The sequence below is a fragment of the Rhinatrema bivittatum genome, chromosome 7, assembly GCF_901001135.1.
Source record: "Rhinatrema bivittatum chromosome 7, aRhiBiv1.1, whole genome shotgun sequence".
In the NCBI taxonomy this organism is placed as follows: domain Eukaryota; kingdom Metazoa; phylum Chordata; class Amphibia; order Gymnophiona; family Rhinatrematidae; genus Rhinatrema; species Rhinatrema bivittatum.
In genome coordinates this window covers 177235586-177261652 of record NC_042621.1, presented here as the reverse complement: position 1 = coordinate 177261652, position 26067 = coordinate 177235586, and the positions used below count along the sequence as shown (strand labels likewise).

The 26067-nt window shown below is 44.7% G+C and overlaps 1 protein-coding gene across 4 annotated transcripts in view; it reads left to right on the top strand.

Annotated features, from left to right (window-relative positions):
* The window catches only part of VDAC2 (voltage dependent anion channel 2), an 88270-nt gene extending 65796 nt beyond the window's left edge, over positions 1–22474 (top strand). For all 4 annotated transcript variants that reach the window (XM_029609521.1, XM_029609523.1, XM_029609524.1 and 1 more), the window contains 2 exons: positions 7796–7853; positions 21903–22474. In XM_029609521.1, coding sequence (XP_029465381.1) covers positions 7796–7853; positions 21903–21994 — 150 coding nt within the window. In that variant the 3' untranslated portion in view covers positions 21995–22474. The remainder of the gene's footprint in view (positions 1–7795; positions 7854–21902) is intronic.
* The last annotated feature ends 3593 nt before the right edge of the window (positions 22475–26067 follow it).

Here is a 26067-nt window from a genome sequence, read left to right as displayed (position 1 = left end):
GGCTCCGTCGAGGCTGCCCTCTAGTGGACGTTCCAGACAGCATAGCTAAATCCATTCTGCTATCTACAGAAAACACTGTTTACGGTAAGTAAAAAAAACTTTTCAGGTGGCGAGGACTTAGCTGTTTAAAAAAAAAAATACAGCTAAAATGCTGCGGGTGCAGGAAGCAGAGTGTGGCGGTGAAGGCATATGCCCTTCCCCCCCCCCTGCAGCCAGAAACCAACTCTGTACTCAGCTGGGATGAGCTGACCTCAGGTAACGAATTAAACACCCCCCCCCCCCCCCCCCCCCCCAAAACAAAAAAAAACACGGGAGGGAGAGAGGGGAGTTTTTATTTTTTGTAGGGATTCCTTCTCTGGTCTCCATGCTTGGTGTGCCGATCCAATGTTTGTTCCAGTCTCCGAGGGAGCTTAGGGGACACGAGCAGCCTTTTGGCTAGGCCCGTTTCAGGCTTTTCTTTTTCGCCATGTGGTAGGCCGCTGACTTTTCGCACGTCTTTCCTGCGCATTAGGCTGCCCTCTTCAGTTCAATCAATTCATGTGAGTGCATCCAGCTGGGTACCTGGTTGGTTAGGGGCACCCATATACTTATCTGCACATACGATCTGAGCGACCTTGTAGGAGTTTAAGATTTGGACGCAGAAATTTTGGACGCCTAGTTTTTTTGGCAGCATATAAGAATGTGCCATACTGGGTCAGACCAAGGGTCCATCAAGCCCAGCATCCTGTTTCCAGCAGTGGCCAATCCAGGCCATAATAACCTGGCAAGTACCCAAAAACTATGTCTATCCCATGCTACTGATGCTAGTAATAGCGGTGGCTGTTTTCTAAGTCAACTTACATAATAGTAGGTAATGGATTTCTCCTCCAAAAACGTATCCAATCCTTTTTTTTAAACCCAGTTACACTAACTGAACTAACCACATTCCCTGGCAACAAATTCCAGAGTTTAATTGTGCTTTGATTGAAAAAGAACTTTCTCCGATTAGTTTTAAATGTGCTACATGCTAACTTCATGGAGTGCCCCCTAGTCCTATTATCTGAAAGAGTAAATAACTGATTCACATTTACCCGTTCTAGACCTCACATGATTTTAAACACCTCTATCACATCCCCCCTCAGCAGTCTCTTCGCCAAGCTGAACTGTCCTAACCTCTTTAGTCTTTCCTCATAGGGGAGCTGTTCCATCCCCTTTATCATTTTGGTCACCCTTCTCTGTACCTTCTCCATTGCAACTATATCTTTTTTGAGATGCAGTGACCAGAATTGTACACCGTATTCAAGATGCACTCTCACCAAGAGGCATTGACATTTTCTCACAGGACAAGCAGGATGGTAGTCCTCACATATGGGTGACAACATCAGGATGGAGCCCAATCACGGAAAACTTCTGTCAAAGTTTCCAGAACTTTTGACTGGCCCCTACTGGGCATGCCATTAACCCTGCAGCCAGCAGGGATCCCCCTTCAGTCTTTTTTTCTGCGCAGCAGTAGCCTCGCGGTAAAAGAGCTCTGAAGAGATTCCTGACAGGAATTTTCCTCACGGAATTACTAAAAGTTAAGTTGCCCCACAGGGGTCCCTCTTCTACCTTTTATAACTCTGCGGTACTCCGGTAAGTTTTGACCCGATTCCTGTCAATTACCGTCGAGTTTGGCCTTCGCGGCCTACTGGCAGTCGACCGTACCGCAGCTAAATTTTTTTCCATGGCGTCTGTTTCGTCTGTGCCCAGACTGTATCCGCACGATGTCTTGACCTGCACCAAATGTGCCCTAATGACACGAAGGGTTGCAAAGCCAGAATGGAGAAGATGGAACTCCTCTTCCGTGCTCAAACCCCAACTCCGTCCATTGCATCGACGTCGTCTGAACCGGCACCGTCGACTTCGCGCCAGCATCGACCACCGACCGGTGATGGACGGCCATCGACACCCTCTACTCCCCCTCAGGATCCGAGGGGATTGCAGGGAAAAACATGGCCATCGACATCGTAAGACTCGGACCATCGAGGGAATGAAATCATCGACCTCGCCACTGTCCGAGCCGCCGTCGAAGAAGCCCCACCCAGGAAAGGCACCGACCATTCCTGCAACCGGGTCACCGAGGCAACCCTCACCCGATCGGGGTTTGGGAGCTGCGATTCCGCCTGTAAAGGTGGTCCCTCCGGCTATGCCTCTGCCTTCCCTCTTCTGTTCCGGAGCTGGGGCTGCTTGCTCCAGGTCTCTGAGAAGAACTGGACCGGATGGTTCAGGAGGCCATCGACAAGGCGATGCAACGTCTCCAGGTCCCTCCGGCACAGATTGTGGAACCTGTCATCGACCCGATTTCAGCAGCGCTGGCACCACTGCTATCCAGAATGGAAGCGCTGATGACCGCCCTTCCTCCGATGGATCCCGGGTCTCTGCCCTCCCCGATGACAGCTTCATCGGGAGGAGAAACACCGTTCCTCATCCCTCCATCGGGTGTGTTGCCTCAGCCATCGATGCCGATACGTTCGGCTCCACCGATGCCCTCGATGCCGGCAACCGGTGCCTTCTATGCCATCATTGGTGCCTCCGGTGATTCCTCCGATTTTTTTCGGAGCCTAGACCGGGACCCTTAGGTATCCAACCCCCTTCACTTCCTAAAGGACAGTCTGCTGATCCTTATGACACTTGGAGTGATGATACTTCAACAGACACAGATGACTTACCTTCACCACCTTCTCCCACTGAGAGTAGAAAGCGTTCTCCTCCAGAGGACCTCTCATTCATAAATTTTGTGAAGGAAATGTCCGAGTTGGTTCCCTTTCAACTACAGACGGAACAGGACGATAGGCACCAGATGGAGTTACTCCAGTTCCTGGATGCCCCCAAAGTGATCACTTCTATTCCTGTTCATCAGGTCCTTCTTGATCTCCTCAAAAAAACTGGGAAAACCCTGGATCAATTGCTCCAGTACATAGGAAGGCTGACACTATTTAGTTGTCAGCCCCAGGCTTTCAAAAATCTCAGCTTGACCACCACTCAGTTGTGGTAGAGTCTGCACAAAAGAAGGCAAAAAGGTCAAAACCCCACTCGTCTACCCCACTTGCTAAGGAACAAAATTCCTAGACAACATTGGTCGACAAGTATTCCAAGGGGCCATGCTCATCTCCCAAATTGCTGCCTATCAGCTTTATATGACCCAATATAATAGGGTCATCTTTAAGCAAATACAGGACTTCTGTGTCCCTTCCAGAACAATTCCAAGTCCAGCTACAAACCCTTGTAAACAAAGGATTTGAGGCAGGCAAGCATGAGATTTGAACATCTTATGACATTTTTGATACCTCTACAAGAGTGTCTGCAGCAGCCATTTCAGCAAGACGGTGGACCTGGCTCAAGTCTTCTGACCTCCGCCCAGAAGTGCAAGACCGGTTATCCAACCTACCATGTATCGGAGATAATCTGTTTGGGGAACAGATCCAACGAATGGTGGCCGAATTAAAAGACCATCAACTTAATGTTCCTCACTATTCTCCTTGTGGATTTCCTTAGTTAGTCAAAAATATACAGAATTATTCAAATAGCTAATTATTCAATTGTTTTATTTACAATTACTTTTTGTTCCATTATATATAAAAATTACTTTTTGTAATATTTCAAATGCAATAAATAAAAGAAAAAAAATAAGACCATCATAAGACTCTCAAACAGCTCTCTTCAATGCCTTCAGACTTCTCCTCAAGACAGCCCTTCAGGAAGGACTCTAGAAGTCGTTCTATCGTCCAAGAAAGGCCTATCCGCCACCAGCAAGGTCCCGTGCTACCAGACTTTATCAAAAGCCTCAGCCTCGCCAAGCCCAAAAACAAAAACCACAAGCAGCTCCCCAGCCAGGACCTGCTTCAGGTTTTTGACTTCCGCTTAGAGAGCAGCAGCCAGATTCCTCTGTCGATTGTGCCACTTTCACAACATGTGGCAGTCAATCACGACAGACCAATGGGTATTGGCAATCATTGCTCAGTGTTACCATCTGAACTTTCTCGCCCTGCCACCGGACTCCCCACCTCTACATATGTGGGGGAAGTCCGACCACTCCATTCTTCTGGATCAAGAGGTCTTCCTCCTTCTCCAGTCAAAAGCAATAGAACCCATTCCGCACTCGCAGCAAGGCCTAGGGTTCTATTCCCGGTACTTTCTGATCCCCAAAAAATCGGGGGGTGTTCGTCCAATTCTGGACCTACGTGCTCCAAGTACCTCCAGCGGGAAAAGTTCAAGATGGAAATCTTGGAATCGCTTCTACCTCTTCTACAAAGAGGAGACTGGCTGTGCTTTCTGGACCTCCAGGACACATACACCCACATTGCGATAACTCCAACTCTTCGCAAGTGCCTGAGGTTTTTAGTAGGCCCCAAGCACTATCAATATAGAGTGCTTCCGTTTGGCCTAACGTCTGCACCACGAGTCTTTACCAAATGTCTCGTAGTTGTTGCAGCTTTCCTCAGGAAAAGAAGGTGTTCACATCTACCCCTATCTGGATGACTGGTTAATCAGGGCTCCAACCCAGCAAACTGCTCAGTCGTCCCTCGATTTGACTCTACACACTCTAATTTCACTAGGATTTCTCGTCAATTACGAAAAATCCTATTTAGTCCGATCTCAAACCTTGTCCTTCATTGGGGCAGACTTGGACACCTTGCAACAGCTCGCCAATTCCTTGTCCTTCTCAGAAACATGGCATCCTCAGTCCATGTCACACCAATGGCCCGCTTGGCCATGAGACTCATGCATTGGACTCTGAGGTCACAATGGATTCAAGCTATTCAGCTTCTCTCGACAATTGTCCACATCTCTGACTCACTCCGTCTGTCTGTCACCTGGTGGAAAAATCAGACCAATCTCCTCCAGGGATTGCCTTTTCAAATGCCAGATCCTCAAGTCATTCTCACCACCGATGCTTCCAACCTCTGGTGGGGAGCCCACATGGCTGATCTGCAGACACAAGGATCTTGGTCTCCAGAGGAAGCCAAACACCAGATAAATTTCCTGGAGCTTCGAGCAATGCGATATGCTCTCAGGGCTTTTCAGGATTGCCTTTCCAACCAAGTCATCCTGATTCAGACTGACAACCAGATGGCCATGTGGTACATCAACAAGCAGGGAGGCACAGGCTCCTTCCTTCTGTCAGGAAGCTGCGCAGATTTGGGCGGAAGCTCTCTCCCACTCGATGTACCTCAGGGCCACCTACTTGCCGGGCGTGGACAATGTTCTAGCAGACAAGCTGAACCGCGTCTTCCAACCGCACGAGTGGTCTCTCAACACCTCGGTGGCGAACTCCATCTTCTGACAATGAGGATATCCTCAGACAGACCTCTTTGCGTCCCCTCAGAGCCACAAAGTGGACAACTACTGCTCCCTCATTCGCAGCAAACACTCTCAGCCCAGAGATGCATTCTCCCTCTCATGGGCAACCGGTCTGCTTTATGCATTCCCTCCACTTTCTCTTCTCTCGAAGACTCTCGTGAAGTTGCGTCAGGACAAGGGAACCATGATCCTAATAGCACCTCACTGGCCACGCCAAGTGTGGTTTCCAATACTATAGGATCTTTCCATCCGCAGGCACATTCCCTTGGGAAAGGATCCGCTGCTAATCACTCAAAACAGGAGCCTACGCCATCCCAGTCTTCAGGCCTTGTCCCTGACGGCATGGATGTTGAAAGGTTAATTCTTCAATCACTTAACCTTTCAGATTCAGCTTCCTGTGTCTTGATTGCTTCACGGAAGCCTTCCATGAGAAAATCTTACGCCTATAAATGGGAAAAGGTTCACATCATGGTGCTCTTCTCAGTCCCTTGATCCCTTTTCCTGTCCAATCCCAAAGTTTTTGGACTATCTCTGGCATCTGTCAGTCGGGTCTCAAGACATCGTCCATCAGAATGCATGTCAGTGCGGTAGCTGCCTTCCATAAAGGTGTCGGGGATACCCCTATATCAGTACAACCCCTTGTAACACGCTTTCTGTAGGGCTTGCTCCACATCAAGCCACCTTTACATCCTCCGGCCCCTTCTTGGGACCTTAATCTGGTTCTCTGTTGGCTCATGAAACCACCATTCGAGCCTCTTCACTCCTGTGACTTAAAATATCTCACATGGAAAGTGATTTTCCTTTTGGCTCTCACTTCAGCTCGCAGGGTTAGTGAGTTACAGGCCCTAGTTACCTATCCGCCTTACACTAAACGCCTGCAGGACCGGGCGGTACTCCGCACTCACCCTAGATTTTTACCTAAGGTAGTTTTGGAGTTCCACATTAATCAATCCATCATACTACCTACCTTCTTTCCCAGGCCCCATTCCAATCCAGGGGAACAGACTCTGCATACCCTTGCCTGCAAACGGGCTCTAGCTTTTTATCTAGACCGTACAGTTGCCTACAGGACAAGCACTCAGTTATTCGTCTCATTCCACCCCAACAAATTAGGGCAACTTGTGGGTAAGCAGACTCTCTCCTCCTGGTTAGCAGACTGCATATCTTTTTGCTATCAGCAAGCAGGCATTCCTTTTCAAGACCGTGTTAAAGCGCACACTGTGAGGGCCATGGCGACTTCAGTAGCACACCTACGATCGGTGCCGCTTCCTGACATTTGCAGGGCTGCCACCTGGAGTTCTCTCCATACCTTCGCAGCCCACTATTGCTTGGATAAAGCCGGAAGACAAGATTCCATCTTCGGCCAGTCTGTCCTGCGTAACCTGTTTCCAACGTAACGTACAAACACCCTTCCACCTGCCCGGTGGGGTTCAGGATGCCCTCTACCAAATTCTACCCCAGTTGTTGTGCCTGTTGCATGCCGTTGGGTACATTTGGTGCATGTCCGGACATCCTCAGCTCGGTACTCACCCATATGTAAGGACTACCATCCTGCTTGTCCTGTGAGAAAGCAAATGTTGCTTACCTGTAACAGGTGTTCTCACAGGACAGCAGGATATTAGTCCTCACGAAACCCGCCCGCTGCCCCGTGGTATTGGGTTCGTAACGTTTTGTTTTATTTTTCGGCACTGCCTGTAGCTTTCAAATAAGACTGAAGGGGGACCCCTGCTGGCTGCAGGATTAGTGCCATGCTGGGCATGCCCAGTAGGGGCCAGTCAAAGTTCTGGAAACTTTGACAGAAGTTTTCCGTGATTGGGCTCCATCCTGTGATGTCACCCATATGTGAGGACTAACATCCTACTGTCCTGTGAGAACACCTGTTACAGGTAAGCAACATTTGCTATATATATATATTTATTTTTTTCATAATGTGGCACTCCCAAATAGCTTTCAGACTATTTTTATTGGGGGGAGGAAAAAGAGCAAAAACTTCAAGCATCCTATAAGGTTGCTATGCCACAATTTGTGTCATTCGGTCTATGAAAGTATGATTGCTTTACATTCCGTTTTCTCTGAAAATGTTTTCATGGGGGACACACAACCTACCCATTTTCCCTCTGATTAAAAAGAAAAGACTGTTGCTAGGCAGAAATCTGAATGAGAACTCTAAGCTTGGAAAGCGGGTCAAATAGCTTGAAGGTCACCAAGACCTTTTTAGGAATCTATTACTAGCTTTGGGCCTACATTAATATACAGATAACTAATTATCCTGTCTTTTAAAACAGAATTGATGCTTTCATATATTTTGATCTGGCCTAAACTGTGGCATTCTCTGACTGAAAACTGCTACTGCTACTACAATCTTGCATGTCAAAATAGCCCATGTTTTGTTACTATTCACATGTACTGTATGTATCAAAATGTTATCAGAATATTTTTTTTCATTTCCATTTCTAATGCTGGCATTTCCTTTTAGGCTAAAGTGAACAATTCTAGCCTAGTTGGAATAGGCTATACTCAAACGCTGAGGCCAGGTGAGTAGTTTATAATTCATTGTAGCCTTGGTCAGATGGCACTACATGTAGGGATGTATGCGCACAATTTTCCAATCCATTTTCTCTTCTCCTTTTGGTGTGTTCTTTCAGTATTTTATGCTTGTAAATGCTTATTTTATGTGTAAGTTGTAGTTTGAGTATAAAATTAGATTTTATACATACTAAGGATTTGCACTTCAGGATTTATATATGTACTTTTTATAACATGAACCTGCATTAGACATACATAAAACTATCATGAAAAAAATAGCACTGATATGTGTTACTATTGTTCTTTATTCACGGGGCACTTGCTTCTAGGAGCTAGATACTGATGTACAGCTCATACTTGAGTTTTTTTTTTTTTTTTTTAAATAAGCAGAGGGCCAGCTTAATGGCAAGCACTATGCAGAAGACCTTGGATTGATATTCAGCTTCTGCTATGGATGCTGTGGAGACAGCATTATCAACCCCTTACAGGAAGGGAGTCTCTTCATCATTCAGAAGCAAAATTGTGGCCAGGTTTAGGATTCATGTTAGCCAGTTCCATTGAGAGCTGCAATTTGTGACCCTTTGTCAAGGGCTGTTGCCAAAGTGAGTGGGCTGAGTTGGGAAGGGGATTTACAAATGGGAGAAAATTTCTAGTAGATACAACTAAAGGCACATGGTGCCATAGCCCAATAGAAAGTAGAAGCAACTGAGCTGGAAGCTCAGAAGAGCAGGAGAAAACTGCTGGGCCAAAACCACTCTTGATGTGAGGCCCTGAAAGTTAAAGCACAATTCTTGTACAATATACCTTTTAGCTTATAAACCTATGTGTAATATAGTACACATTATCAAAACAATTTTTAAAATGAGTTAGTTTATTCTTCTATATTGTTTCTAAAAGCATAATTACAGCCCCATCTATTTTACAAAAACTTAAATTAAAGCCAATATTAAAATTTCTGAAAAAATGCTACAAGTGGCCTGCTAGTCAGATATGAAAGATAATTTAACTGTAAACAGATGCAGCATGAACAGTAATAAAGAAGACAGAGGGAAATGATAGAAGTTGGGCATGAGACAGAACTGAGAGGGTAGAAAGAGATTATTTGGAAGTAAACAGCAAGTACTTAGTATGAGCTCATATTATATACAATTAATAACAAGTATGTGCAAAGATAAAATGAGGTATGAAGCAAAACCAAAGCTAAGAACAGAGAAAATAGAACATATTTCCTTCCTTTACAGGAAAGTTTGAGAATGGCCAGGTAAAAAACAGATAAAATGAGTCCAAATAACTCCAAAACAGAGAATGGTGGGCTTGATTTTGCCTTTTTACCCTTCAGAATGGCATAATATGGATGTCAAGGCAGTCGTGATCAGACTTAGTGGTATGAAAGATGTGAGACTAGAAAGAAAGAATGCCTGAAAATGGCTCTAGTTTTGTGCACAAAGAGGAACAATATCTAATGCAGTTGAGGTTAAAGGAATAAAACTGACTGAAGAGAGGAAGATGTAGAGGAGTTCAGTCTTAAAGCTGTTTTTAAAGTGAGATGAAAGAATGGAAGGAAGGAAATCCGAGTGGAAAGCTGGCTGAAATAAGAATGAATGTAGAGGGGATAACCAAAAAACTGAATCTTGTTAGATACTAATTTTGAGAAGATGAGTAAGTTGGAGTTGAGTGTGGAAACTTCAGAAGGGACCTGTGTGGTCTCAAACTCATGTGCTTCCTTGAATTACTCTTTCATTGGTCTAATAACGAGTGTATCAAACTAAATAGCGTTCTGCAGGACTATTATGGCTGCTAGAATTATGAATCAGATAAATACTTTGAGTAGAGGAATGATCTAATGGTTAGAGTAGTGGACTATGAACCAGGGAATCCAATCCCACCAAAGCAGATTACTTTCAAGTGCCAAAAACTGAAGTATAAATAAAATAAGGTTTCCTTGCGCATAGACAGATGGGTTCAGGAACAGTGGGTTTTGCATCTCTACCAACAGATGGAGACGGAGCGAACTGATGTCATAGTATATATACTCCTGCAGTGACATCAGCCTGCTAGTATTCTCAGTCTCCAGCAGATGGTGGACGTGCATCTTCCTAATGGAGATTCTTTTAGATTTTGATAGGAGAAATAAAAGAAAAATGTAATCGTCCTGCAGTGATACCAAATGGTCCCTCCCCCAGTTGAGAATTCCTGAGGTGATTTCCAGGGTCTCTGAGATGAGTACTTTGGGCCAGTAGCTGGCTGCAGGGGGAGAGGGCGTATGCAGTCGCTGCATATGCCCTCTCCCCCTGCAGCCGGAGATTCTCTGTGCTCAGCCAGGAAAGGCCAAACTCAGGTAAGGTGGGGGGTTTTTTTGTTTGTTTGTTTTTTAATTTCTGAGATAGAGGGGTTATGTAAGACTTCCTCCCACCATGCTCGGCGCTCTGTTCTGATATTTGTTCCTATTCCTGTGGGGGTTAAGGGAACTGGGCAGCGTGGTGAGTTGGGTAGGTCTCGCTATTAGGTTTTTTCCTGTGCGCCACATGGTAGGCAGTGGCTGCATTTTCATGTGCTTTTCTGCACATTCGGCTGCCCTCTACAGGATCGGTGGTGCATGAAAGTGTGTCCTGCTATGTGATCGAATTGTGCAGCTTTTTTATCTTGGGCGCACGGCCTGTGCACATGTTCTCATACATCGGTTGTGTGCCCAGGTTTGGCATTATCTTTGGAACTGTTTGCAGGGAGAATCAGGAGCAATAGAGCCATCAGGGGAGTGGAGGTCAAGGGGAAGTCATATAAAATGACTCTATTTGCAGATGATTTGCTGTTTACATTAATGGATCCAGGGAGTTCCCTTTGCACTCTTTTAGGAGAAATGCGATTTATATGAGAGTGTCTCCGGTTTCAAGGTTAATGAGGATAAGCCTGAGGTGCTCAATCTGACCTTGAATGAGGAGACGGTAGGGAACACTGCGAAAGGAGCTTCCTTTTTAAATTGGCCACTAAGAGCCTGAAATATATAGGGATTTGTTTGGCTCCAGACCTGAAAAAGTTTTATATGGATTTAATTATGGACCATTAGTAAAGAATATATTTTCGGATATAGAACAGTGGGAGCGACTGTCACTATCCTGTTTTGGTAGCCTATCAGTGGTTAAGGTGAATATATTGGAGATTTTTTTTCCAAACGTTGCCAATGTTGATCCTCATAAGAGTTTTATAGGACTGGCAGAGAAAGCTGCTTTGTTTTTATCTGGAAGAGGAGGCCACCTTGGGTGGGGGGGTTGGGAGTCCTGAAATTAGAACTCTATTATGCAGCATCCCAATTTTGAGCCATTTTGGAATGGCACTATATAGTTAAATGGAAGGTTTGGGTAGATTTGGAGTGCACTTTTTGGGAACCCTACCCTGGAGTTCCTAGTTCGGGTGGACAAAGGAGAATGAGTAAGGTCTTATGCAGCATCTCCCTTCCCTCGAGTTACATTAGAAGTGTGGCATAAATATAAACAAAGGTTGATTGGAGATAAACTGTGGCACAGTACTTCTTTCCTATTTAATAAACGTTTCCCACCTGGGGAGTCTAGTGTGACGGCTATATATTGGATGGAACTGGCTATTGTAAGAGCAAGTGTGGGATGGAAGATCTATCTATACATTTCAACGGCTGAGACAATTGTATCCTTTGGAGAAGGAAAGATACATGTACCTACATCTGTTATTGTTTGTTAGAAGCAAGAAAAAGTTAGAGGACCTTAGACGTAATAAGACTCTTGAGGCCTTTTGTGTTAGGGCAGATGAGGTGGATAACATGTTTTTTTTTTAATTTATGTGCTCCAACCCTCAAATTGCAACTTGCCCCGAGACAATTCTCCCGTAATATGTTATGTCAAATGAAGTGACATAGTTGATAGTAAGGGTAAAGATGCGATGCCCGAAGTTGATGTGCTTCCTCAATCTGTGCGTAAGGGTGTAGTCCATCACTCCCCCATATCTGCCCCAATGTATCAATACCTTTACGTTGCCACACCCTGAAGAAAGGGGACTCACACCCCGGAGAGAATTTCTTATTGTAAAACAGATGGGTATTGTGGAAATAAGTTCTAGCTCCAATCATGACATGTTTCCATTGTAACCAGGCCCGCAAAGTGGGCGTCCCCGAAACCCGCCATGTCTCTCGGGGCTGCCAAATGAGGGCACTAAGGGAAATATGTCCCCACACCATTTGTTCTATATCTACCCAGCATGGCACCTCACCCTTTTTATGCCATGCGATAATTACACTAAGCTGCACCACGGCATAGTATCCTAGCAAACTTGACCCCCAAACCACCCTTCAATTTATGTTGATACAGCACCCTTCGGGCTACCCTTGGTGGCCGTCTTTTCCAAATGAGGATGAACAATCTCTTCTGCCCACACTTTCAAAATCTTGGTAGGGATATGGATTGGTAAAGTCTGAGAAATAATTAAACCTGGGGAGAACATTCATTTTAATCGTGGCAATGCGCTCTGTCCATGCAGTAAAATAGTTCATCCAGTTATCTAGGTCCTTGAAAATCTTGGCCGATGACAGGGAATAATTCAATTTGAATAATTCGTCTAATTGACTACTGAGATAAATGCCCAAATATTTAATACTTCACGTAGCCCATTTAAATTGGAATTTAGTTTTCAAAGATTCGACCTGTTCAGGGGTTAGTGAGACATTCAATACCTCTGACTTATCAATATTCAGCCTGAAGCAGACACTGCGCTAAAAGCAGTCAGCTGGTCAACTACTAAGGACAATTGCGGCTCCGCTAACGTTAATAACACGTCATCGGCAAACAGAGACATTTTATAATCTGTCCCCTACCTGTATGCCCTTGATGGATGAATCATTCCTAACACACATTGTAAACGGCTCTAAAGAGTGCGAATAACAAAGGGGATAATAGACATCCCTGTCTCGTACCACGACAGATGGGAAATGGTTCTGAATATGCCCCATTTACTTTAACGTGAGCCTCTGGACTATCATATAATTTAGCCAACCAGCTGCAAAATTTTGGTCCAAAGCTCATCTTTTCTAAGGTCTGAAAAAGAAAAGGCCAGTGGACCATGTCGAAGGCCTTTTCCACATCTGTCGCCAACAATACCGCCGGAGTTTGGTGTTGCCTAGCCCACCACAGTAGATCTATGATCTTCAGAACGTTATCCGCAGCTTTCCTGCCAGGAATAAAGCCCGCCTGATCGAGATGTGTCAATTTTTCCATTACCCTATTGAGATGTGTTGCCAGGATTTTTGCTAAGATTTTGAGATCGATGTTAATGAGGGAAATAGGCCGATAGGACCCACACTCTATAGGATTGCGGCCCGGCTTTGCTAATATTGTTATCCCCGCCACATTTGCCCCAACTGCAAGCGACTCGCCCTCTCACAATGCGTTGTAGGCCTCTCGAAGATGAGGGGCAACTTGAGCCCCAAATATTTTATAAAAAGCACCCATGTAGCCATCGAGTCCTGGGGCTTTCTTAGGTTTAAGTTCACTAATGGCATGTTGTATTTCTAGGGATGAAATTTCCACTTCAAAGTATTGTTTTTCATCCTCAGTAAGTTGGGGTAGCTGGATAGAGGCCAGGTAGGATGCTATGTCCTCCCCTTCAATGTTAGTGTCCGCAGTGTATAACGTTCCATAAAACTGTTGGAACCGCTACTGAATGTCCAGTGGAGTAGTCCGAACGGCACCATCCTCCCCCTTAATATTGGTAATGAGATGCTGCTCTACTTGCCTTTTTAGATTGCGGGCAAGTAATCTTCCCGCTTTGTTTCCCCCCCCCCCCCCCCACCCTGCAAAATGCATCTATTTGACACGCTGTAACTGGTAAGCGAGGTCTTTAGCCTGTAGCTCCTTTAAGGAGGTGCGAGCCATTTGCAATTGGGCATAGATAGTCTGGGATAGGGATGCTTTGTGCTGTTTTTCTAACATGGCTATCTCAGCAATCATTGCCATTTTCACTTTTTCTGATAGGATGCCTATGAGATAAAATTGCCCCTATGAACAACCTTTAGGCTTTCCCAATATAAATTTTTGGACTTAGTTGATTCCACATTGAACTTCTGGTATTCCACAATGGCGGAGCGTATGGACTGACAGGTTCGTCTCCCAGTAAGGGATAAGTTCTTGGAGGAGAAGTCCATTACCTGCTATTAAGTTCACTTAGAGAATAGCCACTGCCATTAGCGATGGTTACATGGAATAGACTTAGTTTTTGGGTACTTGCCTGGTTCTTATGGCCTGGATTGGCCACTGTTGGAAACAGGATGCTGGGCTTGATGGACCCTTGGTCTGACCCAGTATGGCATTTTCTTATGTTCTTAAGGTATCGTTTAGCCTCCAATATCTAATCCCTGCTGGTGTATCCTGTAATTTGAGTTTTATCCAGATCGGTGCATGGTCAGACATGTAATGCTGCCAATCTCTATCTCGCAGGTTTTTAAGCTAAGAATGCCATCTGTTAGAAAAAAATCAATTCTAGAGTACGAGTGGTGTGGGTGTGAAAAGAAGGTGTAGTGTCTACCTTCCGGGTTTCTACGCTGCCATATGTCCTGTAACCCCTATTCCCTGAGAAATTGTTTGAGGCTGAGTCATCTCGCCCTGGTGCCCACCCCCCCTCCAGTTGAGTTATCAATTCGAGGTTGATTTGTAATATTAAAATCTCCTGCCACCAGTCAATGTCCCACTTCTACACCACCCAATAGGTTTCACACACTGTCAAAGAAAACCTGCTGGTCAGCATTGGGTGCATATACATTCACTAAAGTATATTTAACCTGATTTATTGCAATTTGCAGTAACAAATATCTGCCGTTGACATCTTCCATAGATTTTAACACCTGATATTGGAAGTCTTTGGTAATAAAATGCATACTCCAGAGTAATGTGACTTGTTAGAGGCCGCAGCATGATATTGACGCGGAAACAGAGGCCAATTAAGTAGCCGTTCATACCTACGCCACACATGAGTTTCCTGAAGAAACAAAATATCTGCCTTTGAATTTTGGGCCTCAGTCCGCAATAGGTGCCTTTTCTGTGGACTATTAAGTCCCTTAACATTAAGACAAAATTTTAAGCGACGACATTCCTCCAAACTGGAATGAAGTCGTCCGGTAACCAACAAGCCATGCTGCAGCTTCCGTAGCACCTAGAGCTATTGCCCTTACCCAACAAACGTCCCTTCTGATAATGCGCTCCACATGCTAATCGTTGTGACCATGATCCAGAAAATAAACTAACCTGTGATAAGAAATTATATGCTCTATCAAGTGTTTTTATATATATATATATATATATATATATATATATATATATATATATATATATATATATATATATAGCTAGCACCGGTCCAAGTACAGATCCCTGAGGCACTCCACTGTTCACCCTTTTCCACTGAGAAAATTGACCATTTTAAACCTACTTTCTGTTTCCTGTCTTTTAACCAGTTTGTAATCCACGAAAGGACATCGCCTCCTATCCCATGACTTTTTAGTTTTCGTAGCCTCCTCTCATGAGGGACTTTGTCAAACGCCTTCTGAAAATCCAAATACACTACATCTACCGGTTCACCTTTATCCACATGTTTATTAACCCCCTTCAAAAAAAAATGAAGCAGATTTGTTAGGCAAGACTTCCCTTGGGTAAATCCGTGTTGACTGTGTTCCATTAAATCATATCTTCCTATATGCTCTACGATTTTGATTTTCAGAATAGTTTCTACTATTTTTCCCAGCACTGAAGTTAGGCTCACTGTTCTATAGTTACCCGGATCGCCCCTGGAGCCTTTTTTAAATATTGGAGTTTACATTGGCCACCCTCCAGTCTTCAGGTACAATGGATGATTTTAATGATAGGTTACAAATTTTAATAGATCAGAAATTTCATTTTTGAGTTCCTTCAGTACCCTAGGTTGCATACCATCTGGTCCAGGTGATTTGCTACTCTTTAGTTTGTCAATCTGGCCTACTACATCTTCCAGGTTCACAGTGATTTTGTTCAGTTCGTCTGACTCATCACCCCTGAAAATCATCTCCGGAACTTGTATGTCCCCAACATCCTCATTAGTATCTACAAGTACTCTGTTTAATGGTGGCAACCCTGGAAGCGGTGCCGTGGACAAGGGCGCATATGCGTCCTCTTCGGTGCTTCCTACAGTCTTGTTGGAACCCGCAGTCTCAAGACTATTTGATTCAGCTCCACCTGTCGATGGATGCAAGTGTTTCATCTGAGAGAGAGAGTTTCATTGACTTCAGTGGACTGGTTGGTACTCACTACAGATGTGAGTCTCAGGGTTGGGGAGCTCACTGTCAGGAACTAATGGTGCAAGGGCTGTTAGAGGAGTTTGTCTGGAACATCAGTCGACTGGAAGCCTGGGTGGTCCAGTTGGCATGCTTTCAGTTCAATGGCAGGCTGAGGCGAGGCGTCTTGTGTTCTGAATAATGTCGGACGACGCAACAGTGGCTTAAATCAGCAGGGAAGAATCAAGAGCCAGCAAGTGTCACAGGAGCATTTTGAGGAGGTTTTGACTTCACACACTGCAGGAAAAGACAATGTAAGAGCAGACTCTCTCAGCAGGGAGAGTCTGGACCCAGGAGAATGGCTATTGTCAGATGAGGTGTTTCAGCTGATAGTGGATCTCTGGGGCCTTCTGTTTCTAGACCTGCTGGCGACGTCTCAGTGCGAAGGTTCCTCGATTCTTCAATCACAGGAGAAATCCAAAGGCCTTGGGTATTGATGCTCTGTGCAGGTCTGGCCAGAGGACAAGTTGTTGTATGCTTTTTCCCTGTGGCCCATGTTGGGCAGAATGGTTTGGAGGGTTGAAGGCCATGGGGGATGGTGCTCTTGGTGGCACTGGATTGGCCCCAGGAGACCATAGTATGCAGATCTGCAAAGACTCCTGGTAGACTTCCCCCCCCCCCCCCCTTCGTCCTCCAGCACACATGAATATGTTGCTGCAGGGACTAGTCCTTCACGAAGATATGGGTCTTGAGAGGGCTCACTTGTTGAAGCATGGTTATTCTACGGCGGTGATTGCCACCTTGCTATGCGCACACAAATTCTCCACTTCCTTAGCCTATGTACAAGTTTGGAGAACATTTGAGGCTTGGTGTGAAGTGTTTCCTCGTTCGGTTAGGATCCTGCTCATTTTGGAATTTTTGCAGATGGGTTGAATAAAGGATTGGCCCTTAATTTCTTGAAGGTACGAGTAGCGGCTCTTGCCTGTTTCTGGGGTCAAGTGAATGGTGAATCCTTATTGTCTCATCCTGATGTGGCCCGTTTCTTGAGAGAGTGAAACATCTTCATCCTCCCTTGTGGAGTCTTAATCTGGTTTTAGACGTTTTGGCGGGTCCTACGTTTCGACCAATGTGCCAATGTTCCTTGTGCTTACTGACCTTGAAAACTGTTTCTGGTAGCAATATAATCTGTGCGTCTAACTTCTGAACTGCAGGCCTTGTCTTGTCGGAACCATTCCTTTGTGTGACTCCAGAAGCGATTCAACTGCATACTGTTCCTCTTTTTCTCTAAAGTGGTCTCAGATTTTCCCTTGAATCCGTCCATTTCCTTGCCTTCTCTGGATAAGGAAAAAGATGCGAAAGAATATTGCCTGTGGTGTCCTTTGGATGTAGAGATGTCCTGAAGAATCTGGAGGTTTCTAAGCTTTTCCGAAAGACAAATTGCCTGTTGGTCTTTCATGGTGGAGGTAAACAGGGCGAGCCAGCATTGCGGGCTACACTAACTCACTGGATTAAGGAGGTAATCACGACCGCAAATTTGGCCGCTGAAAAGCTGTTGCCTGCTCAGGTAAGGGCTCAGGCAGTGTCATGGGTAGAGGTTAGATTGTTGTCCCCCTGACATTTGCCAAGCTGCAACGTGGTCCTCCTTATACACCTTTTCCAGGTATTATCGTCTGGATGTGCAGGCCCGGGAGGATACAGTCTTTGCATGGGTGGTTTTGACTGAACAGTGGGCAGCCTCCCACCGGGAATAGCTTTGGTGCATCCCACTGGTCCTGAACCCATCTGTCTATGTGCTAGGAAATGAGATTACTAATCTGAATTTCCTTTTCCTTAATATAGACAGATGGTTTCAGCTTATCACCCTTGGCTGCCTTATGTTTCTGTTATAATCCTCCTGGGTGACTGTTCCAGGGATTACTGGTAAGTGTTACTGTAGACCCTAGACTAGTGTCAATGTGTTTCTTGTCTGAATGCCTTGTTTCATGTTGGTTGAGTATTGAAATAGTTATCTGTTTTTTTTTAATCATGTTCTTTGCTAGTCTATTCACAGTTTATCCACGTACCAAAATCCCCTCCCTTCAAGGCAGTCTAAAAATACAACTTCCTCCTCCCCTGTCGAAGTGGCTCAGCCTTAAAGTAACAAAAATGGAAATGAATGTTGAATGGCAATGCTCTGTCCTGCTTGCCAAACCCCCTCCCCTTTTTTCACTTTTTTCACTTTTTTCACTTTTGCTCCCCCAGTATCAGCCACACTCCCCATCATACAGCATAATTCCTGATAGCTTAGTGGCTCCACCCCCTTTCACATAAAATGACTGGTGGTCTAGGGATGCCCCCTTGACCCTCTTACCTTAAAAAGACACCCTGGTGGTCCACTGGTGGCCCAGATTGCCCCCTAGGCCCCTGGCCAGTTAGCACCATTTTGGAAAAAGGCACTTACCAGCCTTAGTCCCTATGATAGGGGCATTTTATAAAATGAGTCAAATGTTCAAGTGACTAGGCGGCACTCCGGGCAGCCACTAGATCAGGGGTCAGGAACCTTTTTGGCTGAGAGAGCCATAAACGCCACATATTTTAAAATGTAATTCCATGAGAGCCATACAATATGTTTAAAACTAAATACAAGTAAATGTGTGCATTTTATGTAAGATCACACTTTTAAAGTACAATAAGTCTCTGAAAATATTACACCAGGCCTTAAGACACCAATACATCTCCTATTAGGAAAACGGACCAAGTCAGGCTGCTATAGAGTCCTACACAGAAACTACACGCCAGCAGAAAACCTCACCTGAATCACGTGCTGTCCCTCACCTAACATAGAATAAAGAGACCAAAACGCATAACAAGAAGCATGCAGACAAAAACTGAATTGGAAACTGCAACAAGCCAGAGTCTCTGTATGCAGTGTAACAAAGGAAAAAAGAAACATCACACATCCTTATAAAACAAATCAAGAAATATAAAATCATCAGCAGTAAAACTGTACTAACAAAAAGAACATATTTCGAAACAGCTGATGAGTGGAATATCCAATAATTAAAAACTCATATAAAACATTTCCAGATACCAACAAAATATTTCAAAATAGCAGACACAAAGATCCAGTAATGAAAAATAATAAGGATACAAAAATTTTTTTGCTCTGCATACCTGGGAACGTTTGATATCCAGGTGTCCTGAGATTGTTCTGAATTAGCAGGAGGTGGGGTGGTTTGCTTGGAACTTTCTCCTCTCTCAGTCACATACCAGCGCTCTCTCTCACACTGGCTCTCAATGACACACCTATACACACATGCTCTCAGTCACTCACATATACAAATGTTTTTTCTCTCTCACTTATATAGGCTCTTAATTACACATTTACACACATGCTGTCTATCTTTTCACGCTTACACACACACAGGCTTTCAATCACATAAATACATGCTGTCTTTTTCTCTCACACACAGACTCATTCACATGCTTACAAACATGTCCTCTCTTTCTCTCATTTACACACAGGCTCTCAATCACATACTCACATGCTCCCTCACCTAAATCAGCTCTCAATCACACACAGACACACATGGTCTCTCTCTCTCATTTAAACACAGGCTCTCAATCACATACTCACATGCTCCATCACCTAAACCAGCTGTCAATCAGACACAGACCCACATGCTCTCTCTTACTTATACACACAGGCTCTTAATCATACATACACATGATCTCTCTCACACACAAAGGATCTCAATCATACACACATACTCTTTCAAACAAACAGGTTTTCAATTACAAACTTACACATACAGGTTCCCAATGGTAAACTTACATTCATGCTCTCTCTCTCACAGGCAGGATCTCAATCACAGACATACTCTCTTTCACATATACAGGCTCTCAATCATTCACATACATGCAATCTCTCACTCACACACACAGGATCTCAAACACACATGCTTGCTCGCTCATTCATTCACTCTCTCTCCCCCCCCCCGGGAACTCGCGGCAGCAGCAGCCACCTCCCAACGCTAACCTCCTTCATTTTCAGCCCTCGCGGAGGCGAAGGCGGAGTCCCATCGGCCGCGGTTGAAGATTTTCATTTTCCTCCGAGCCGCGCTGCAGTCTTCTTCCCGTCGGACACTAGCGCGACCCACGCAGGCACCCGATGCTCTCCACTTCCTCTTCCGGGCCGCGGGAAGAAGAGAGCACCGGCGTGCTCTCTTCTTCCCGCGGCCCGGAAGAGGAAGTGGAGAGCATCGGGTGCCTGCGCGGGAAGACCCGCGCAGGCACCCGATGACTCCCGCGCAGGCACCCGGATGACTCCAGTCGGCGTGCTCTCTTCTCCTCCCCCCCGCGGCCCGGAAGAGGAAGTGGTGAGCATCGGGTGCCCTCGCGGAAGAAGAGACCACGCTAGTGTGGTCTCTTCTTCCCGCGCAGGCACCCGATGCTCTCCACTTCCTTTTCCGGGCCGCGGGGGGGGGGGGGGGGAAGAGAGCACGCCGGTGCCGCTGACTCCAGCTGTCCTGCCGCGTTCCGCCCGGGCTGACAGCATTTTTTTTTTTTAATTAACAATTTTTATTGCTGTAAAAGATAAGCAATAACATATAAGTCAGGTATTAACAGAACAGCAAGCTATTCAATTAGCAAAAAGAAGTAATACATCATGGTATAATGAAAATCCATAACGTTACCCTCCCCCTGTCGTCCCCCCCCGCATGCTATACGTTGTCAATACAACTCTGTTCAGTCAGTAAAGCTTCACTCACTCCAATTATCATTTACACATTCAGTAGTCAGTATGGCAAAAAACAATATACTTAGACAGACAGATAGCAAAATAGCAACCTATGATTATAAGGTAAAAGTCAAAGGTCTCCAATGGAGCATTTTAAGCCCGGGCGGCGGAGGACCGGGGAGCAGCTGGGTCAGCGGGGAACCGCGAAGTATGGCGACACTTGTCTGCGAGCCAGATGCAGCCCTCAAAAGAGCCATATCTGGCTCGCGAGCCATGGGTTCCCGACCCCTGCACTAGATCATCAGGATACCTTTTTTAATATGTGGTGGATAGGTGCCTAGATCACCAGGGATTCCTTCTATGTGAAAGGGGGTAGAGGTGGGGCCCACTAAACTACCAGATATGTTGTTATGGTGGGAAGGGCTGATATTGGGAGTGGGAGATATTGGATTCAGGGGCTGTTTGGGTGAGGTGTTTGGCAAGGGGCAGTGTGTTATCCTGCAACATTCTTTTCTATTTTTGTTACTTTTTAAAGCTGCGCAGTCTCATCAGACTCTCAGAGGGGAGGTGTTTGGACACAGTGGGAAGGGGGTTATTTTGGGGCTGCCTAGCCCTTTAATACAATGGCAGCCCCAGGTGAAATGGGCTGCTATTACACATTTTTTTTTCCCCATTGCTCCATAATATATTTTTTGTGGACTTTTCCTGCGATAAAAAAAAATTGCAGGGAAATGGCTGCGATACTTTACCGGGGAGGAGCCCAATGTTGTGGGAATGCCCCCTTCCACAGTATTCCCCCAATAGTAAAATATAGCACTATAGTAAATGACCCCCTTAGATTGTAATCACTCTGAGGACCGAATAACACTTTGAGCTACCAGTGGAAAGGTGTGAGTTAAATTTCCAAAATAAAACAAATGGATATGGAAAATATAGTGCCTTTGGGATTGAGTCTATCTGAATTGAATGAAGTAAAATCCTCTTTTTTTTTTTTTTTTTTTTTTAATTTTGCTTTCTTTTGAATGATGCATATAGGGTTGTAAGTAAATATTAATTGCTCTTTATTTCAATGTATAGGTGTCAAGCTGACATTGTCTGCTCTGATAGATGGAAAGTGCATCAATGCTGGAGGCCACAAAGCTGGCCTTGGATTGGAATTGGAGGCTTAAGTCCAGTGCTTGTCTATAGACCTCAGTAGAAAAGGGATATCAGAAGAATTTGGCCTTAACAAATGTTTTTCCCAATGTGACCAGCAAGCTTTTCCCCCCCATGAGGGATGATCCTAGAATCAGAGCTGTATTTTTAAGTATTTAGACAGTTACTTGTTAGCTGGTTTCTAGTTTAAATTGGTTACCCATCTTGTTACCAGACCACTGCATTACAGCAGTCATTTATACATTATTTAAATGTATTTAACTGTTTAAACACATCACCAATAATGAAATAGACCTTTATCAAATGTACAAACTGTGTGCATGTTTTTGTTTTTATTTTTATGTTCATTTTAACATTTGATATTGCCATGGAATGAAATGGATCACTGAATGTTTTGAAATGAGGTGCAACCATTTTGTTGAATCCACCTTAGTCAAATAATTTTTGGTATCCCGAAAATACAAAATTATGAATAAAACAAATACACATACTGATGCTTTGCCTCATAATATTTAGTGTTCTAAGATGCTAAGAATGTCTTAGTGCTTGATCAGTTTTTAATTTTGTACAGGTTTTCATGATGTCCTTGTGAAGATGTACTGATTCAATTTTTAGATTAAAGTACAGCAAAATATTCCATATATATGGAAGTCTCAAAATGTACATGGTAACTTAAGTTTCATTTGGTAAACTGTCACAAGTTTCATAATCTGAAGTGGTGGTCTGATTTCAGTTTCACCGGGGCTTTTTCTTGTTGTACTAACTGGTGATCTGAACAGGTGCATAGATTTCCTGAGTACTAGTAGACTAAAACAACTGAGGTAATAGAAAAACATAATAGTTGCAGGTGAAACTGTAAAATAATTTTAAAGGGAAGAACTTGAAATACTGGAAAAATTAATGTTCAGTGACATTTAAACAATGCAACTCTCCAAGATAAATCGGTGTGTTCTTCAAGATTTAATTCAATTGCAAAAAAATCACCTGTCAAATGAATTTTGTAGCTTATTGGTGTCTGAAAACAGCACAACTTTTTCAGGCTGATGAAAGTAAGGAACACCCACATTCTTCCATAAGAGTTATGGTGGTCAGCTATCACAAAATTTACTGAAGGTAGAAAAGACATGTCTACAAAGTTGTCAATCATGAGTGCCAGGCCCCCCCCCCCCCCCCCTCTCTCATGCCGAGGGCTCAAATTCTGTGAGGCTGCACTATTTGGGAATTGGACAGTTTTCATGGAAACAATGTGACAAATGAAGACCATATGGCTCATCCAGTCTACCTATCCAAAGTTTCTGCTTAGTTTTTATATTTTCTTCTTATCCCTCAAAGATCATTTGTTTTGTCCCATTTTTCTTGATTTCTTATCCAGTCCTTGTTTTCACTACCCCCATAGAGAGGCTGTTCCATGCGTTCATCATCCTTTCAATAAAGAAATATTTCCTTAAATCTTGAATACCCCTTTATCCCAGGACAAGCAGGATGATAGTCCTCACATATGGGTGACATCATCGATGGAGCCCTATCACTGAAAACTTCTGTCACAGTTTCTAGAAACTTTTGACTGGCACACTGAGCATGCCTTGATCCCTGCAGCCACAGGGGTCTCCCTTCAGTCTCTCTTTTTCTGCACTGCTTTTAGCCTCATGTTGAAGGAGCTCGGAGCTTTTCTCACAATTTTTTCCTCACAAAATAATATTTTCTGTCAGAAAATTCCCTTCGACCTCCCGTTCGGTGAGTACTCTTTAGAGTTTTTTGGGTTTTTTTTCCATCGATTCCGGATACTGTACTTCAGTATCCGCAGGCCACCATTACCCAGCCTAAAAGGTTTTATAATGGCCACGGGGTTCAAAAGATGCCCTAATTGTCCCCAGACAATGTCGATTACAGACCCACATGACATCTGTGTTCTCTGCCTGGGATCAGGAAGTGATATCCGCGCACGTTCCACCTGCACCCAGATAACACCGAAGGGCAGGCGTGCCCGACTGGATAAAATGGAGGAACTTTTAAAAAAGATTAATCCATCTTCTACGTCATCACCAAAGAAAATTCCTTCCTCTGTTGAAAAACATTGAGGAAAGAAAACGTCCGATGACTCTGTCACCGACCCCATCCGGATCTTCCATAGTGTCCTCTTAGATATCCAGCAAAGGCCATCAACACCGTTCCGACTCTGTTCCATCAGGAGAATCGGAGTCCGCATCGGCATTGAAGGACATCGAACCGATGAAAAAACGGGTCCGGATACAAGAGCCGCCATGCCCCTCTGTACCTGAGACACCGAGGCGCTCTCCACCAGCATCGGTGTCAGAGACTGTGCCACCACATTCTGCTGTGGAAGTGCCAGTAGTGCCAGTCTTACCTTCTCCTGCGACAGTGGACCCAGTCCCAGTCTCCAGGGAAGAAGTGACTTCCATGATTCAATAGGCAGTCATTGAAGCCTTACAAAAACCATCGGCACAGACACCGGAGCCAACGATGTTTTCCCCTCTTCTCACAAGACTCGACACCTTAATCGGTTCCTTCCCAACACCTGCACCGATACCATCGGGTCTTCCGATGCCTCCATCGACATCGTCCATACCACAACATCTACCGATGACTCCAGCAATACCCATTCCAGGCTCATCTGAGGGCGATGACGGAGACTCTAATCAGTTACAAGGGCCATCGGGCTTACAAAAGTCCTGTATTCCATCAATGCCATTCCCTGGTCCATTGATGCCTTTACAGCCTGGTCCATCGGGTGATGCCAATCATCTGTTCCCATTGATGCCTTTCAGTTCCCCGTCGATGCCTTTTCTGCCTCCATCGATAGCAAAGCAGATTCCAAAACAACCATCAAAATCTGCATCAATGAAAAAGCATCCTCTTCCAAAGGACCCTTTAGATCCTTCTGAATCCCATTTCCAGCCTCAACACAGTCCTTGGGAGGATGTTGATACTGATGACCTTGCATCTGAACCTTTTCCACCAGAAGAAAGAAGGAAGTCACCACCAGAGGACCTTTCCTTTCAACACTTCATAAAGGAAATGGCAGATACCATTCTTTTTGAATTACTTGCTGAAGAGGATACCAGACACAAAACCCTTGAAGTCCTCCAGTTTGTAGATGCACCAAAAGAGGTCATGGCGATACCCATCCATGACATATTCCTAGAACTCCAGCATTGCCTATGGGAGCATCCCTGTTCTGTGCCAGCTGTTAACAGGAGAACAGACGCAGCATACCTGGTCCAATATACACCAGGTTTTCAAAAACCACAATTGCCACATCATTCATTTGTTGAATCAGCTCAGAAAAAAAGCAAGGAAGCAGAAACCACATTCATCTGCTCCTCCAGGAATAGAACAAAAATTTCTGGATGGTTTAGGGAGGAAAGTGTTCCAAGGATCCATGCTTGTGTCCCGTATTGCGGCATATGTTATATATGAGGCAATATCAAAGGAACTTGTGGAAACAAGTTCAGGACATAGCGAATACTCTCCCTCAGCAACAGCAAGTGTCACTCAATGCTTTTATTGACAAAGGGCTGGAGTCAGGCAAACATGAAGTACGGGCCACATATGACTCTCTTTTTGAAACATCTGTCTGTCTATCAGCTGCTGGAATTAGTGCACGGAGATGGGTTTGGCTGAAGGCCTCTGATCTCAGATTAGAAGTCCAAGAAAGGCTGGTGGATCTCCCATGCACCGGAGACAATCTCTTCTGAGAAGATCCAAGCCACTGTCTCTCTACTTAAAGATCACCATGAGACACTCGGCCAGCTGTCCAGGTTGCCATCAGACCAGCCATCCTCAGCACGGAAACCCACAAGACATGATACCATAAAGCCCTTCTGTCGGCCTCGTAGGTACTATCCACCTGCTTCTTCAACATGCCCTTTCCATCAACCGCGGAGAGGACGTCCACGCCAACCAAAACAGGCAAAAACTCAGCTACCCCCACAAACAGGACCAGCATCTAGGTTTTGAAAGGACTACCAGAGAGCAGCAGCCTCTTCAACAACTCCGAACCCAACTTGCCTGTAGGAGGTCGGATCCATTACTTCAAACACCAATGGAGTCTCATCACCACAGATCA